General features: G+C 37.3%; 1 protein-coding gene across 3 annotated transcripts in view; it reads right to left on the reverse strand.

Annotated features, from left to right (window-relative positions):
* Nucleotides 1-14,315, reverse strand: part of chd6 (chromodomain helicase DNA binding protein 6) — a 98,943-nt gene that overhangs the window by 72,597 nt on the left and 12,031 nt on the right. For all 3 annotated transcript variants that reach the window (XM_004547354.5, XM_076884193.1, XM_004547355.6), the window contains exon 2: nt 2,120-2,169. In XM_004547354.5, the coding sequence (XP_004547411.3) occupies nt 2,120-2,149 (30 nt within the window). In that variant the 5' untranslated portion in view covers nt 2,150-2,169. The remainder of the gene's footprint in view (nt 1-2,119; nt 2,170-14,315) is intronic.

Raw genomic sequence — 14,315 nt, forward strand, 5'->3', positions numbered from 1 at the left:
AATACAGGTCTTCAGCTATCTTCTGTATTTTTTTCCTCTTTGATTTCTTCTTATTGTTGTTTTTGTTTCTTTTCACGCAGGACTAAACTGGAAAAAACTGTATCTTAAATTGAGGGTTTTTTGTTATTTGTAAGACAGAAATGTTAGAACTGTGGACTTTTTCGTGTTTATGTATTAATGTATAGATATATGCACATATTCTAATTTGTGCAGTATTATATGAATAAACATTAATAAAAAAAGTAAGGTTGTTTTTTTTGTTTGTTTTTTAAGAGTCATTATCATAAAACTGTGTTACTTTCACATCTAAGCCAGTAGTGACTCACCAGCCAGTGATAGAAGACTGCTGCTAGCCGAAGTTTACCATCAATAGCAAGCTTATTTTGGCAGTAGAAAACAAGAAACCCTGGTGCATTCAAAATGAGAGATTGTTTACACAGTCAAAAAAAACAATGAAAAAAGTCACCTTGAAGTTTCAGTTTGTCATAAACTGCTTGAGGAATTTTCCGTACTTCACAAAAATGATTTTCAAAAAAATATTTGTATTTTCCTCAGTAATCATTATGTTTATGTATGCCTGTAAAAATAAACATTTTCAATTAAATGAATTTCTTGCAAAAAAGAGTCATAACTTATATGGAATAATCTCAAACCATAGATGTCAGTGTCACCGAGTCTCTATGCATTACAGCCACACTGAACTTAGGGAAAGTCTCTTCATGCTCACACACTGCCACCCTCAGAGCTGGAAATTTGACAGTACAAGTGCAAAGCTTGTCAGGTCAGCTATATTTGTACAAATGTGCCCTTTGTTGAACAGAAAGTTCAATATATGAGACTTCAGAGGTTGTTCAGAGTTTTTACTCTCATCATTTTCCACCAGTTTCTGCCTATTACCAACTTTACCTATTCCTTAAATTCATTACCGAGGAAGATAAAAGCAGCAAATAATGATCATAATGACTGAAGGATCACGTTCTGCTGTTATGACAGTGCTGGCACCCTGTTACTGCGGTATGGTAGCCTCATATGCCCAGCTGAGAGACTGCTGTGTCGCCTCTCACTAACAAAACCTCTGACTCATCACTCTGCTCAGCTTGACTCGTAAATATTACAAAGCGCAAGCCAACATCTAAAAGCACCAAAGTAATACTAAAATACAGGACATTTCTACAACCGCATGAACAAGAGGGTTTGACACAAAATGGCAAAACAAGTTTTTCAGATGACTTAATGTAGAAGATGGAGCGCAGAGTACTGAAGAGTACGGATTCAACCTCAAAACCTGCGCTATCAGAGACTTTTTTATGGATACAATCAATCAGTTTCACATTAAACAAACTCATCATATAACCTCATATTGCAAGTGACTCCAGAGTGAGCAATAACACAGTCATTGTGAAGCAAATCTACTGACACATAATTTCCAGGACATTAAAGACAAGCTGTTGCAATGTAGGATTCTTTTCATTTTAACTGCTATATACACTGTACTTTTTGCCATGGTGTGAACCTTTAAGTGTAATCAAATAAAAAAAAAGTTGTCCAAAGGGTGAAGAGGAACAGTGACTAAGGTTGCCAAAGAAAAGTTCAAAACACAGCCCTCTGGCCATTGATTTTCCGATTTGAGGGCTCTACCTGCTCATCCAGAGCTAACATAGATTAATAATTACCAGAGCCTATCTATTGCAGAATTGTGAATCAGAAATGCACAAATTAACTGTTTTGTTTTCCTGCAGTGTAAAATTGTTGCTACACGTCAGTGCACTCTTTACACTGGAAATAATGATCTTGCTCACTACAATGATGAACTGTGGCAAGAGAGAGGTGTTGGGGTGAGTTCAGTACTTATATTGTTCAGAGACAACAGCATTTATCCTGTCAGCATTCTGTAAACCGGCAGCCTCCAACAATGCATGTCAACAGTAACAAACTTACCCTGGGAGATGTTAAGCGAGTTAAGTGAATAAATGTCAAAGATTTACATGATGAATCTACTCAAGAGTGTTTCCAAAATTACATTTATAATTATGTTTTATCCAGTATCAAAGCAGCTGTGTATAAAGGCTTTTATGAATGGCCTACTTTTCTTGTGTACATGCATGGTAATAACACAAACCTGCTGCTTGTCCTTCTTGAGTATTTTCATCTTCTATCCCTTCACAGCATCTGTTAACAGAAAAGATCATAAATCAAATTACTTCCAAAAAAGCACACATTAAAAAAAAGGAAATTTCTGATATCTGTAAGGGGAAAAAAGAAGAGCCACAATATAAAAAGAAAATTAAGATTTTTCAAATCAAAGAAAACAGTGCATATTGGATTTAATCTTACATAATTGTAATCAAAGTAGAAAGCACTGAAATCTCCCAAAGAACTACACATGTATGTGTATTTAACTCTTATACAACTGTATATAAAGGTACAGTAAGTAGTGAGCACACCTTTATAAGAAGAAAATCTGAGACAAATGTTTTCTTGCAGCATCCTTCCAAGTTAATTACACTTGAGTCAGCCACTGAACTACTGCCTCACTAAAGGACACTTGCTTCAGTACAACAGTAAATAGAATAAGTTCTTTAACTGACTCTTCCCTTACAGTTTAAGTTGAAAGAAAAGAAAAAAAATGTTACACCTAAAAACTATATGGACTGTATGAATTTCATGTATCGACTGCTTCGGTATTGTTTGATAACTTTAAAGCACAGTTTTATCTGAGACTAAGTCAATATTGTCTCAGTTTAAGCAGAAATTTTTACAGGTCACTAAAGAAGCTCCATAAACTTCATGTTATACTCCACCCACACTCTCTCACTCACACACACACACACACACACACACACACACACACACACACACACACACACACACACACACACACACACACACACGCAGTAAGAGAAGCCCAAACAAGACAAAGGTTTGTTCTGTACATTAAAACAGTGTGCAAAGCAGGGGATGAAAATGTTTCACTGTACCTGCCTTGGTGATGACAAAACCTAATTATTTTACTAAAAGGTCAAGTAAGTTTGACAACATTTCTGTACCGTGTTGTACTTACAAGATGTTAAAGACAGAAGTGTTTAATAATTCAATAGATCACCCACAAAGTATAAAATCTTGATTATTTTCTCATGATTTTCTCGTGCATTTTTATTCTTTTAACATACATGGCAGAGCACAGAGGCAAGTGTTTTAAATCTGGCTTATGTTCATTAATTGTATGGTACAATACAATATTATTATATTTAACCAGAATAGAGTTCCGTTTGTGATTCACATTTGAAATGGCACATTTTGAATGACCTTTATTGACTGCACTCCCATAACCAGGAGTGTCAAGATAGCATATATGGCTATATGATGCATTATATGTCTGCTGTAATATTATATGACTGTGAATCACATTTTCAACAACACAGGGGAAAAAAAGATGATAGAAACTCTGCAGAACAGAAGTTGGAGAGTAACATTGTGTGCTCCCAGCTTTCACTGAGACTCAGAGCCTGCACTGACAAAGTGCAGAAATGATAGTATGAAGTCATTTCAGAATAACTTGAACAGATCATTTTCAGGCCACTGTGCACTACTTCTGTCTCCGTTCTTACAAACCTGTGCAGCAGCATTGCCACGGGGGTTTGTGTATAGCAAAGAAGTGGAGGTGGACAGGACCAAAGATAATACAACTTATTCAACTTCTTGCCTTTGAAAAAGCATCACTGCAACTCATTCAAAATCCCCACGAGTACACCTGCATATCTTTTGAGTAGTTTTATTTTGCTGAAAATCTGCAGTTTGTCCGTGTAGCATGTTAAACAGAAGCCTCTGTCCACTTCATTAAACACACTTGATTCTAAGGAAATACTGTGCTGGGACTGCAACATTTTATTAACAAATGGCTAACATGCTGACTGGTATCTTAATTATGAGGGCACCAAAATAATTAAAGTTCAAATAACATATAGACAGTAAAGGTTCGTAACCGGATACAGCTGAGATATTGACTTTGCACATTAAGTCACAACAAACAAAAGGATATCCATGATCACCAGTAATGATGTGTGACACAGCAAACAGGCTACCTAAAAGCTTTAATATCCAGCTGTTCTAACATTACATGAATGGACAATGTCAACATTACCAGATCATTTTGGTATCCAATTCTCTATCTGGATGTTTCTATATCGTCATCCTTTCAACATCTATTTTCCTCATAAGTACAAGCTTGTTTGCGGCAAACCAATTCTGAGTGACTCACTCTTGAGTCTGCCTGAGCCAATGTGCTCTTTGCAATTGCACGAATGTAAGACCCTTTTCATCATCACAAAAAGCATTAATTCATCAGTACGCACTGAAGATTGCTGTACTGCACTCAACATGTGACAAACTGAAACTTTAAAAACTGCACCTTTACCATATACCATACATATATATATATATATATATATATATATATATATATATATATATATAGCAGATTATTACAGTCATCTGTAGTCCACTTTAAAGCTGTCCTCATTTTAAAAGGACAGATTACACATACATAATAATATATGTATATCATGAGGCAGAATTTTAAATAATCCAAGTTTCAATTTTCTTTTTCATTGTTTTGATGTTTCATACCATCCATACCACTATTGCTTATGCTAGAACATCAAACGTGTGTGTGTGTGTGTGTGTGTGTGTGTGTGTGTGTGTGTGTGTGGGGGGGGGGGGGGGGGGGGGGGACTTGCTGCATGCAACAGATAGGAAGAATAACTACAATCAAGTTAACAGTAATGACAATTTAGATTTATTTAACATCTAAAGACACAAATGTTTATCTGCAGGCCTGAACGAGCTGTACACCTTAAAGCCAACCAGGACACAGTGGCTTAAAATTTGTATTCTACGCAGAACCATTAGATGTCAAAAGCAAGAGGCAATAAAAGCAAGAGGCAATAAAAAAGGATCAACTAAACGCATACGTAAACTAAAAGAAGTTCAATTTTTTCCTTTTTAAATCCCTCAGGGTTCAGGAAATCAAACTGAACATCTACTGATTATATACCTCATTTTAACAGGTGCAAACTCTGCAAACAACTGCAAACAGTTGTGGGGCAACTATGAATCTGTCAGTCTTCCAATACAAATCCACAACTACATTATACAGCCCACAGTGAAATCACTAAATTATAATTAGTCAATTTGATGTCCCCGGTTGTATGACAAATCGGTCAGACAAGCTCTTACCTTACTACCTTAAAGCCAAAAATGTTAAGTTATTATAAAAATTAGTGAACAGAATTACCCAATAAACTAAAAGGTTTAGTGTTACGGTTATACTAGAGATTGAATATGACTTAAGGCTTCACCACTATGCTAATATAGCACAAAAAAATGAAATAAATATGAAAAAAAAAAAAATGAGCCAGCTGATTAGGCAGAATTGGACTCAAATTATTGTGGGATACATGTTTTGTTTTGGGGGTTTTTCACACTCTGTTGAGATTTACATTCTCCAAGTTACATGGATATTTTTCCAAGCACTCATAGACTAATACAACCTGGATGGTCTGCACCCTGCTGAAAGCCATAGTTTTAAATAGATAATTTTGGGACTCAAAAAAGTCTCAAAAGGCTTCAACAGCACAAACTGTAAAGGGATCCAGTTTAATGATTCAAAGTAGTGAAATGAGGCCTAACAGACACAGGCCCCAGGTACCTGTGTCTGGACACCTATCAATCAAAGCAGTTATGCCCCTAATAGTAATAGTAATAATAATAGGAAGAGGAGGAGGAGGAGGAGGAAGAAGAATTTTGACAGATGAAAATCCACATTTCATGTGGACAAATCTTAATTCTGTTTTGGTCAGCTGCTACAAAAGACATAGCTCTGATGCTTTCAAATTAGGGAACAACAGAAATCTGCACTGGATCCCCAGTTCCTCATTGTGAAAAAAAGTGAAGCATGGCCTTAATGCAACTTAATTTCATTTACAGATAACATCAGAATTCTCCTCAGTTCATTCACCTCTGAGCACAACAATGATAAATATAAACACGTCAAATAATTGCTCAGTGCATATTTATGAGTTTAAAACAGTGCAAAGCTATGTATGGCATTTTTTGCGATATGCAAACACAGTAGTAAAACCTGGTTTAAATGGAAACTGCCAATCCTCTACATCAACATAACCATAAAACTAAACAGGAGCACAGTACACTTGGGTGTCCAACTCAAAAAAGGTGTACACAGCACCAGTGCAATAGAAATGACTCAAAGAAAAGAAAAAGATTACCTTGTGCCTCATGTTACAGTATACAGTTCCTTCCATTCAAGTCTTTCAGTGGAAGACAAGAGTATGCCGATTTCTCTACGATATCTCCCAAACACATTTTCTCCACATACCTGAATCAGTTTCTTTTGTTTTTTTAAAGAAAAGAAAGAATGATGACCAAGAAGGACAGAAAACAAACAACTGATGTAGTGATTTACAACAGCTGAGTTATGAGGAATATTGCTGATTTTAAATTAATAGCATTTTAATCCAGGTAAGATGTTTGTTCCTAGATTTCTTTTCTGGCGACGGACCAGATTAACAGGAGAGAGAAAAAAAGGTCAGTTAAAGACTGAAGGTGCCAATAGATGTTTGGACTAACTTAAAAGATAATCAGTGCAGTAAATGCCTTTTTCCCAGCTACTCAATTATGATTTCATTCTTTTAACATATTTAACCTATTGCCTTTTGCTGGAAAGAAAAAAGCAGATTTAGTACAGGTGATATCAATTGCCTGGAACCAGCTCCACTGTGCTTTTCAGAAAGAGCAGGTGCTCCTCATATTTTGAACACAGTGTACATGACATTCAGCAAAATCCACCTTTTGCTGCTTAACACTCTGATGATAAAATGGCATCTGTGGTGCACTACTCTGCAGCAGCAGAAACAGTCAGGTACTCCCACCACCTGCCTCACTGTACCATTAAGGATAACTGCAGTATCTGCAGAAGAAGTTCAGACTCCCCACTGTTTTAAAAGTGGGGAGCCTGAACTCCCCCACTTTCATAATCCTTAAAACAACAAACCATATTTTCTGCTAATTAGATGGTTTAATTGCAAGTGAAGATGACAGTCTGTGATTATTGAGGCACTTAATTTTTGCAGTGCACCTGTCATAAAGATCAGTACAGCATATAATGCAAAGTAAAAGAAATATTAGTTTTGGATGCCCCTTACAGATATGCTACATGTAGCTATTAATAAAGAATGCTATGGTGTTTTTAAATGCCCATCGCACATTGAAAGACTGGACATCCAAGGATCCAAATATCTGGATATGTTTGACAAAGAGGCCTGAAACCTCAAGGTTTCTCATTTATTATAAGCATTTTTGCTTGAAAAATGACAACCAATTACTTTTTTGACAGCTGTACAGCTGTCACATTACCAATAATGCTGATGGACTGAAATACAGAAGAAACACATCAATAAATGTGACTCAAGCATCCCAATAATCCTTAGAGTGCCCCAAAGCACTTGCCTGAGACACTAACACTGGAGTAAGCAGACAGTGAAACCTGAAATGTAGGGCTTGTGTGATGCGTTATGTCTGTCACGTGGGAAGACGGGTCACAAGGGGGCATGGACTGAGTGAACACAGAGGGAAAGTGAAGCAGTATGAAAACAGGAAAATACAGCATACCTCATGACTTCCTCTCTCATTGCTATAAATGACAATATTTGCATATATAAGCAGTTTAGGTAAAATAATAAAAATATAAACTAGCACTCAAATTCATTGTATATTAGCAGTTAACTTAAAAGACCAATGTCAAGAGTTTAATTTTCCTCCACTTTAGCAGCTCGATGATCCAGGTGAGATTACATTATCTCCTGCACACAGACCATAGTATAGATATGACTTAAGTGTGTCGACAGCACACGTCTCTGCCACATGGGACTCAGTTATTTTTGGTGCGAAAAATCCTTTCTGTAAATACAAGTACTGCATTATACTGATAAAACTGCAAGTGTGTTGGCCTAAATCTAGTTTAATCTCGACTTGATGCAAAGTCAGGGTTTTTCTTAAATTTAATACACAAAAGCTGAAGCCACTCAGTGTGTAAGCTGTTGTGTTTTTTAGATTTATCACTGACTAGTTTTCTTTTTTTCCCTTTCATTTTTTCCTCAAATTTACTGACATATTTAGGCTGACACATAATAACTGTGGATCCTGCTGAAACATTTCAAATTGTTCCCTAACAAATGTTGGAATTCCTGATAGATTTCAACGTGCTCCTTCTGTGCCCAGTGCTGTGTAACGCTCCTAATTTTATAATTGCCTACACAGTCTCCACAACTCTTTAGGAGAAAAGAAAGAAAAAAGGTTAAAAAGAAAAACAATTTAAAAGGCAATAAAGGCCATTGAAATACTGATTTACACAGGACTTATTCTGAGATCTGTTTTTTGTGGGGTGTGGTGGGTAATTTGCTGTAGAATTTTTACTTTGTAAACTGCAGACATGGCAGAGTTGCAAAAGACAAATGACCACAAATGACCTCTGCAATTATTACAACTTACCAGAGGTCCCCAGGTCATCCTAGTTCCATGATATTAGTGCTAATGATTATGACTTAAAAAGGGGGGGGGGGATGTAGAATGTATACCCATTTGTCTCACCAATGGACAAATACCTTCAACTATCACAATGGTAAATTAATATGCATCTAACACCTTTAAGTGCTGATATGAACCTTATGCAAATGTGTCTGCTGGGCAATGTAGTCCCAGATTTTATGAAGGGAAATTAGACTCCAGAAGGTTGCAGCATTGGGCCTGCTATAACCATATTTAAGTCAAATAGCATAAAGCAAACTATTTTTTTATTAACTAAAGTATTATTTTAAAAACCACATGTAGTTTAATGTCATTGCTTTTTCCAAAGCATTTGAAAATAAGGATTATGAACAAGTATGAACAAGAATTGTCAGTGTGCTTATATGTGGAGAAAATGCAAATACTGAATCATTGATGACGTTTCAACCATTTCAAGATAGCAAATCCTTTAGTGAGCTAAACAGCTCCAGTAACACTTAATTTGGATGAGAGTCAGTTTTATAACACTGTCACTCCATGGAGTAAAAATCACAACTTCAGTAAAAAGACAAAGATGATGTCATGATAGATGCACTGGCACGACATCCAATTTAACAAAAACGTTTTACCTTCTGACAGATTCAATACATTTAAAGTTAAGCTACGCAGCCATTGTACATATCCAGATCTTAGTGCATGTGACAGAACAGAAACAACTTCCTCAACATTACAAATAACTAACAAATGAATGTATGTGCATACTTAGATAATCATAGATGACAGAAAAGTGCATGAAAATGGGAAACAGCAATGTAAAGAAGGTGTAAATTTCTTGTTATAGTTGAAAGGCTGCCCAAAAAAAGAAATAAAAATGAAACAAGTCTAAATGGAAGTCAAAAAGACATCCTGTGGAGGCTTTTCCTTTTTTAAAACTTCTGTGTTACATTCCTTTATCCCTGCACACCTGTCACCCATGAATATTGATGCAAGAGCATGCCGTTTCCAAATATCAAACAACCCTCTACTGCTCACTTATTTTGCAGCCTTATGTGACAGAACTCATATGCAAACACAAACAAGCGCACATGCGTGCACCACAGGGTATGTGAACAACAAAGACTGCATTTGAAATGTAAAAAACACAGAAAACACTTGCATGCAAAAATGTCTCGACTCAGACAGAGCTGTATTGTTACAATATCGTCATAATATGCCACTCACTATATATGGTCTGTTGACTAAAAATATAAAATCAGGACAAGTTGAAACACCCTAGGAATTTAATAGTCCAGGCTTGTGTATCAACAGTTTTTTCCTTTTTACAGCTGGCAGTAACAACTTAGGAAGTATGTTATAGTTTGTGCATACTGGTAGGGCTTTGCTTTTAAACTTTCAAATGTTATGATCTGTATCAAGTGTGCATTATATAAGGACATAATTTATTTATACGTTAATTATCCACATAATAGACACAATGACATAATCGTTACAGCCTTTAAATGTGTCACACTGTATTTTTGATCAAAACATTGAAAGTCAAGTTGGAAGACCAGTAAGACAATAGACTCACATTTAATAGAAGACATAAGGGTTGCAGGGATCACAGACACGTTCAATTAACGAGCAGGAGCATTATGTATTTTCTTCTATTTGATCTCAAAAAGCTCCTAAAACAGTCAGTGATCACTGTTGACCTCCCTCGGCTTTTATTACTGCTAATCATTTATTTAAGCTCAGTTTTTAAAACCTTAGGATGTAACTACAGCCCATCCCATGCAGCAGTATATGAATGACTAACCTCGTATTGTGGATGGATTATCTCAGTTGTTCTCCTGGCTGAAGTTTGGTCCTTTTACAGCATCCTGCCATGCGATTACATTTGTTCCTGACCACCGAGAACACTCACGTTAACTTTTATCGAGTGGGAAAAAAGTTAGCTTGTTTATATTATGCTAACATAGCTGTGTCGCTAGCGGTCAGGTAGCACATCATTATATACCAGCTAGCCCAACTTCAGTAACCCTACAAACGTCACTGCTGTTTAGTTTTCTGTCTTCATTTATGCTGGAAGTGATAGCAGAGCTGTACGTTTTAATTTGTTTCCAAAACCCTGCAGTCAGGACATGCTATATTGTATTTAGATAGAAGCTAGCGAGCTAACTCCCTGCTAACTTCTAACTCCGTTAAATGTCATAAATTCCGTTTTCATGGATGACTGGATGTTAAACTCAATTGTTACACCTGGTAGAGCAGAACGCTGATCATTTTATTAAAGATGAAAGACTTTAGACAGTTTTTCAACTCTCAGTAATGCCATAGTGATCGTTTGATACAGTGGGGCAAAAAAGTATTTAGTCAGCCACCGATTGTGCAAGTTCCCCCACCTAAAATGATGACAGAGGTCAGTAATTTGCACCAGAGGTACACTTCAACTGTGAGAGACAGAATGTGAAAAAAAAAAAAATCCATGAATCCACATGGTAGGATTTGTAAAGAATTTATTCGTAAATCAGGGTGGAAAATAAGTATTTGGTCAATAACAAAAATACAACTCAATACTTTGTAACATAACCTTTGTTGGCAATAACAGAGGTCAAACGTTTACTATAGGTCTTTACCAGGTTTGCACACACAGTAGCTGGTATTTTGGCCCATTCCTCCATGCAGATCTTCTCGAGAGCAGTGATGTTTTGGGGCTGTCGCCGAGCAACACGGACTTTCAACTCCCGCCACAGATTTTCTATGGGGTTGAGGTCTGGAGACTGGCTAGGCCACTCCAGGACTTTCAAATGCTTCTTACGGAGCCACTCCTTTGTTGCCCGGGCGGTGTGTTTTGGATCATTGTCATGTTGGAAGACCCAGCCTCGTTTCATCTTCAAAGTTCTCACTGATGGAAGGAGGTTTTGGCTCAAAATCTCACGATACATGGCCCCATTCATTCTGTCCTTAACACGGATCAGTCGTCCTGTCCCCTTGGCAGAAAAACAGCCCCATAGCATGATGTTTCCACCCCCATGCTTCACAGTAGGTATGGTGTTCTTGGGATGCAACTCAGTATTCTTCTTCCTCCAAACACGACAAGTTGAGTTTATACCAAAAAGTTCTACTTTGGTTTCATCTGACCACATGACATTCTCCCAATCCTCTGCTGTATCATCCATGTGCTCTCTGGCAAACTTCAGACGGGCCTGGACATGCACTGGCTTCAGCAGCGGAACATGTCTGGCACTGCGGGATTTGATTCCCTGCCGTTGTAGTGTGTTACTGATGGTGACCTTTGTTACTTTGGTCCCAGCTCTCTGCAGGTCATTCACCAGGTCCCCCCCGTGTGGTTCTGGGATCTTTGCTCACCGTTCTCATGATCAGTTTGACCCCACGGGATGAGATCTTGCGTGGAGCCCCAGATCGAGGGAGATTATCAGTGGTCTTGTATGTCTTCCATTTTCTGATGATTGCTCCCACAGTTGATTTTTTCACACCAAGCTGCTTGCCTATTGTAGATTCACTCTTCCCAGTCTGGTGCAGGTCTACAATACTTTTCCTGGTGTCCTTCGAAAGCTCTTTGGTCTTGGCCATGGCGGAGTCTGACTGTTTGAGGCTGTGGACAGGTGTCTTTTATACAGATGATGAGTTCAAACAGGTGCCATTCATACAGGTAACGAGTGGGGGACAGAAAAGCTTCTTACAGAAGACGTTACAGGTAGAGCAGGGCGATATGGCCAAAAATATTTATCACGATATATATTTGAAAATTTGCGATAACGATATAACTGACGATATAATTGATGCGAGACAAAATACAACTCCACAACATTACTAGCGCAAAAAGACAACCTTCCATTTATTTTCACTTAAACAAGAAGCTGGTTTTTATGTACATTAAAGCTTTATAAAAATGTAACAGTGCAAATGCAAATTCCTTGCTGAAAGTTTAACCAAAAGGCATTTCCAGTAGAAATGGGGCTGACATATCCTGAGCATAACCATGTATAATATCCACTGAAGTTAAAAAGAGGTGCTTTGCAACATTAAACTGCAGTGTGCAGTACGTATTTTTCAGACCATAAGGTGCACGGGATTATAAGACACATTAAGCGAAACAAAGCAGTCAGATAAATCAAACTTTATTAAACTCATTCTTCTTGCTTCCTCCACTTCTGTACCATTGATTCATTAATGTTGAATTCTCTGGCAGCTGCTCTATTCCCATGTTGTTGCAGTATATTAATGACTAACCTTGTATTGTGGAAGGATTATCTCAGTTGTTCTCCTGACTGAAGTTTGGTCCGTTTACAGCATCCTGCCATGTGATTGCATTTGTCTCTAATTATCAGGAACTTTAACGTTAACTTTTATAAGTGGAAAAGTGTTAGTGTTCGTCCTCCAGCTTCACTGTTTATGTTATGCTAACATAGCTGTGTCGCTAGCGATCAGGTAGCACATCATTATATACCAGCTAGCCCAACTTCAGTAACCCTACAAACGTCACTGCTGTTTAGTTTCCTGTCTTCATTTATGTTGGAAGTGATAGCAGAGCTGTACGTTTGAATTTTTTCAGAAATCTCTCAGTCAGAACATGCAATATCATGCTTAGGTAACTAGCGAAACTAGCGAGCTAACTTCCGCTAGCTTCCTGCTAACTTCTAACTCCGTTAAATGTAATAAATTTTATTTTCATGGATGCCTGGAAGTTAAACTTCATAGTTTCACCTGGTTAAGCAGCAATGCTGATCATTTTATTAAAGATGAAAGAATTGAGACAGTTTTTAACTCTCAGTGATGCTGCAGTGTTCGTTTGACCTGAAGATACGGAGTTTAGGACCCAGATTACTCCCAGATTTAAGAGCATCTTAGTCCGACAAATACGACAATAACAACGGCCGCTTGCATGTTCTGCAAAAAATGTGCTTTGTCGTGTATCTGACGGACAAACACCAAACCAGTTCCACATCACTGAAGTTGCACCATTTTTACAAACCAATTCTGGTTCATCTGTTTCACTCAACAATCGGCCATGTGCGTATGAAAACAAAGGCACTGCGCATGCGCGTTTTACTCATATTCTATCGCGATATTTCATTTTCCTATCGTTGCCTAACATTATACCGGTATTACCGTGAACGGTATAATATGGCCCAGCCCTAGTTACAGGTCTGTGAGAGCCAGAGATTTTCCTTGTTTGAGGTGACCAAATACTTATTTTCCACCCTAATTTACGAATAAATTCTTTACAAATCCTACCATGTGAATTCATGGATTTTTTTTTTCCACATTCTGTCTCTCACAGTTGAAGTGTACCTCTGGTGCAAATTACTGACCTCTGTCATCATTTTAAGTGGGGGAACTTGCACAATCGGTGGCTGACTAAATACTTTTTTGCCCCACTGTATATGGACCTGTAGCGGAGTTTAGGTCCAGACACGGCTATTGACGTCAGACTGAACAACCGGATGTGTGTGTGCCTGTGTTCTCTATGAAAATGCAAATATTAAAATACATAAATTATACATTAAAAATTATATATATGAAAAATTTTGTCCAAACTCTAATGTAATGACTTTATTTTAAGTCATTTTTAACCAAATATGACAAAAAGAAGTTTACATTTCAGGCCACTGTAAAAACGTCTCCGTTTGCTTTTAGAAATTTTATCCAAATATTAACTGAGAAATTAATCAATAAAAGACAATAGATTTTTTTTCCTCCTCCCACTCAGTAACTACCCTTTTTCCAGT

Source organism: Maylandia zebra, linkage group LG5 (assembly GCF_041146795.1).
Source record: "Maylandia zebra isolate NMK-2024a linkage group LG5, Mzebra_GT3a, whole genome shotgun sequence".
Lineage (NCBI taxonomy): Eukaryota > Metazoa > Chordata > Actinopteri > Cichliformes > Cichlidae > Maylandia > Maylandia zebra.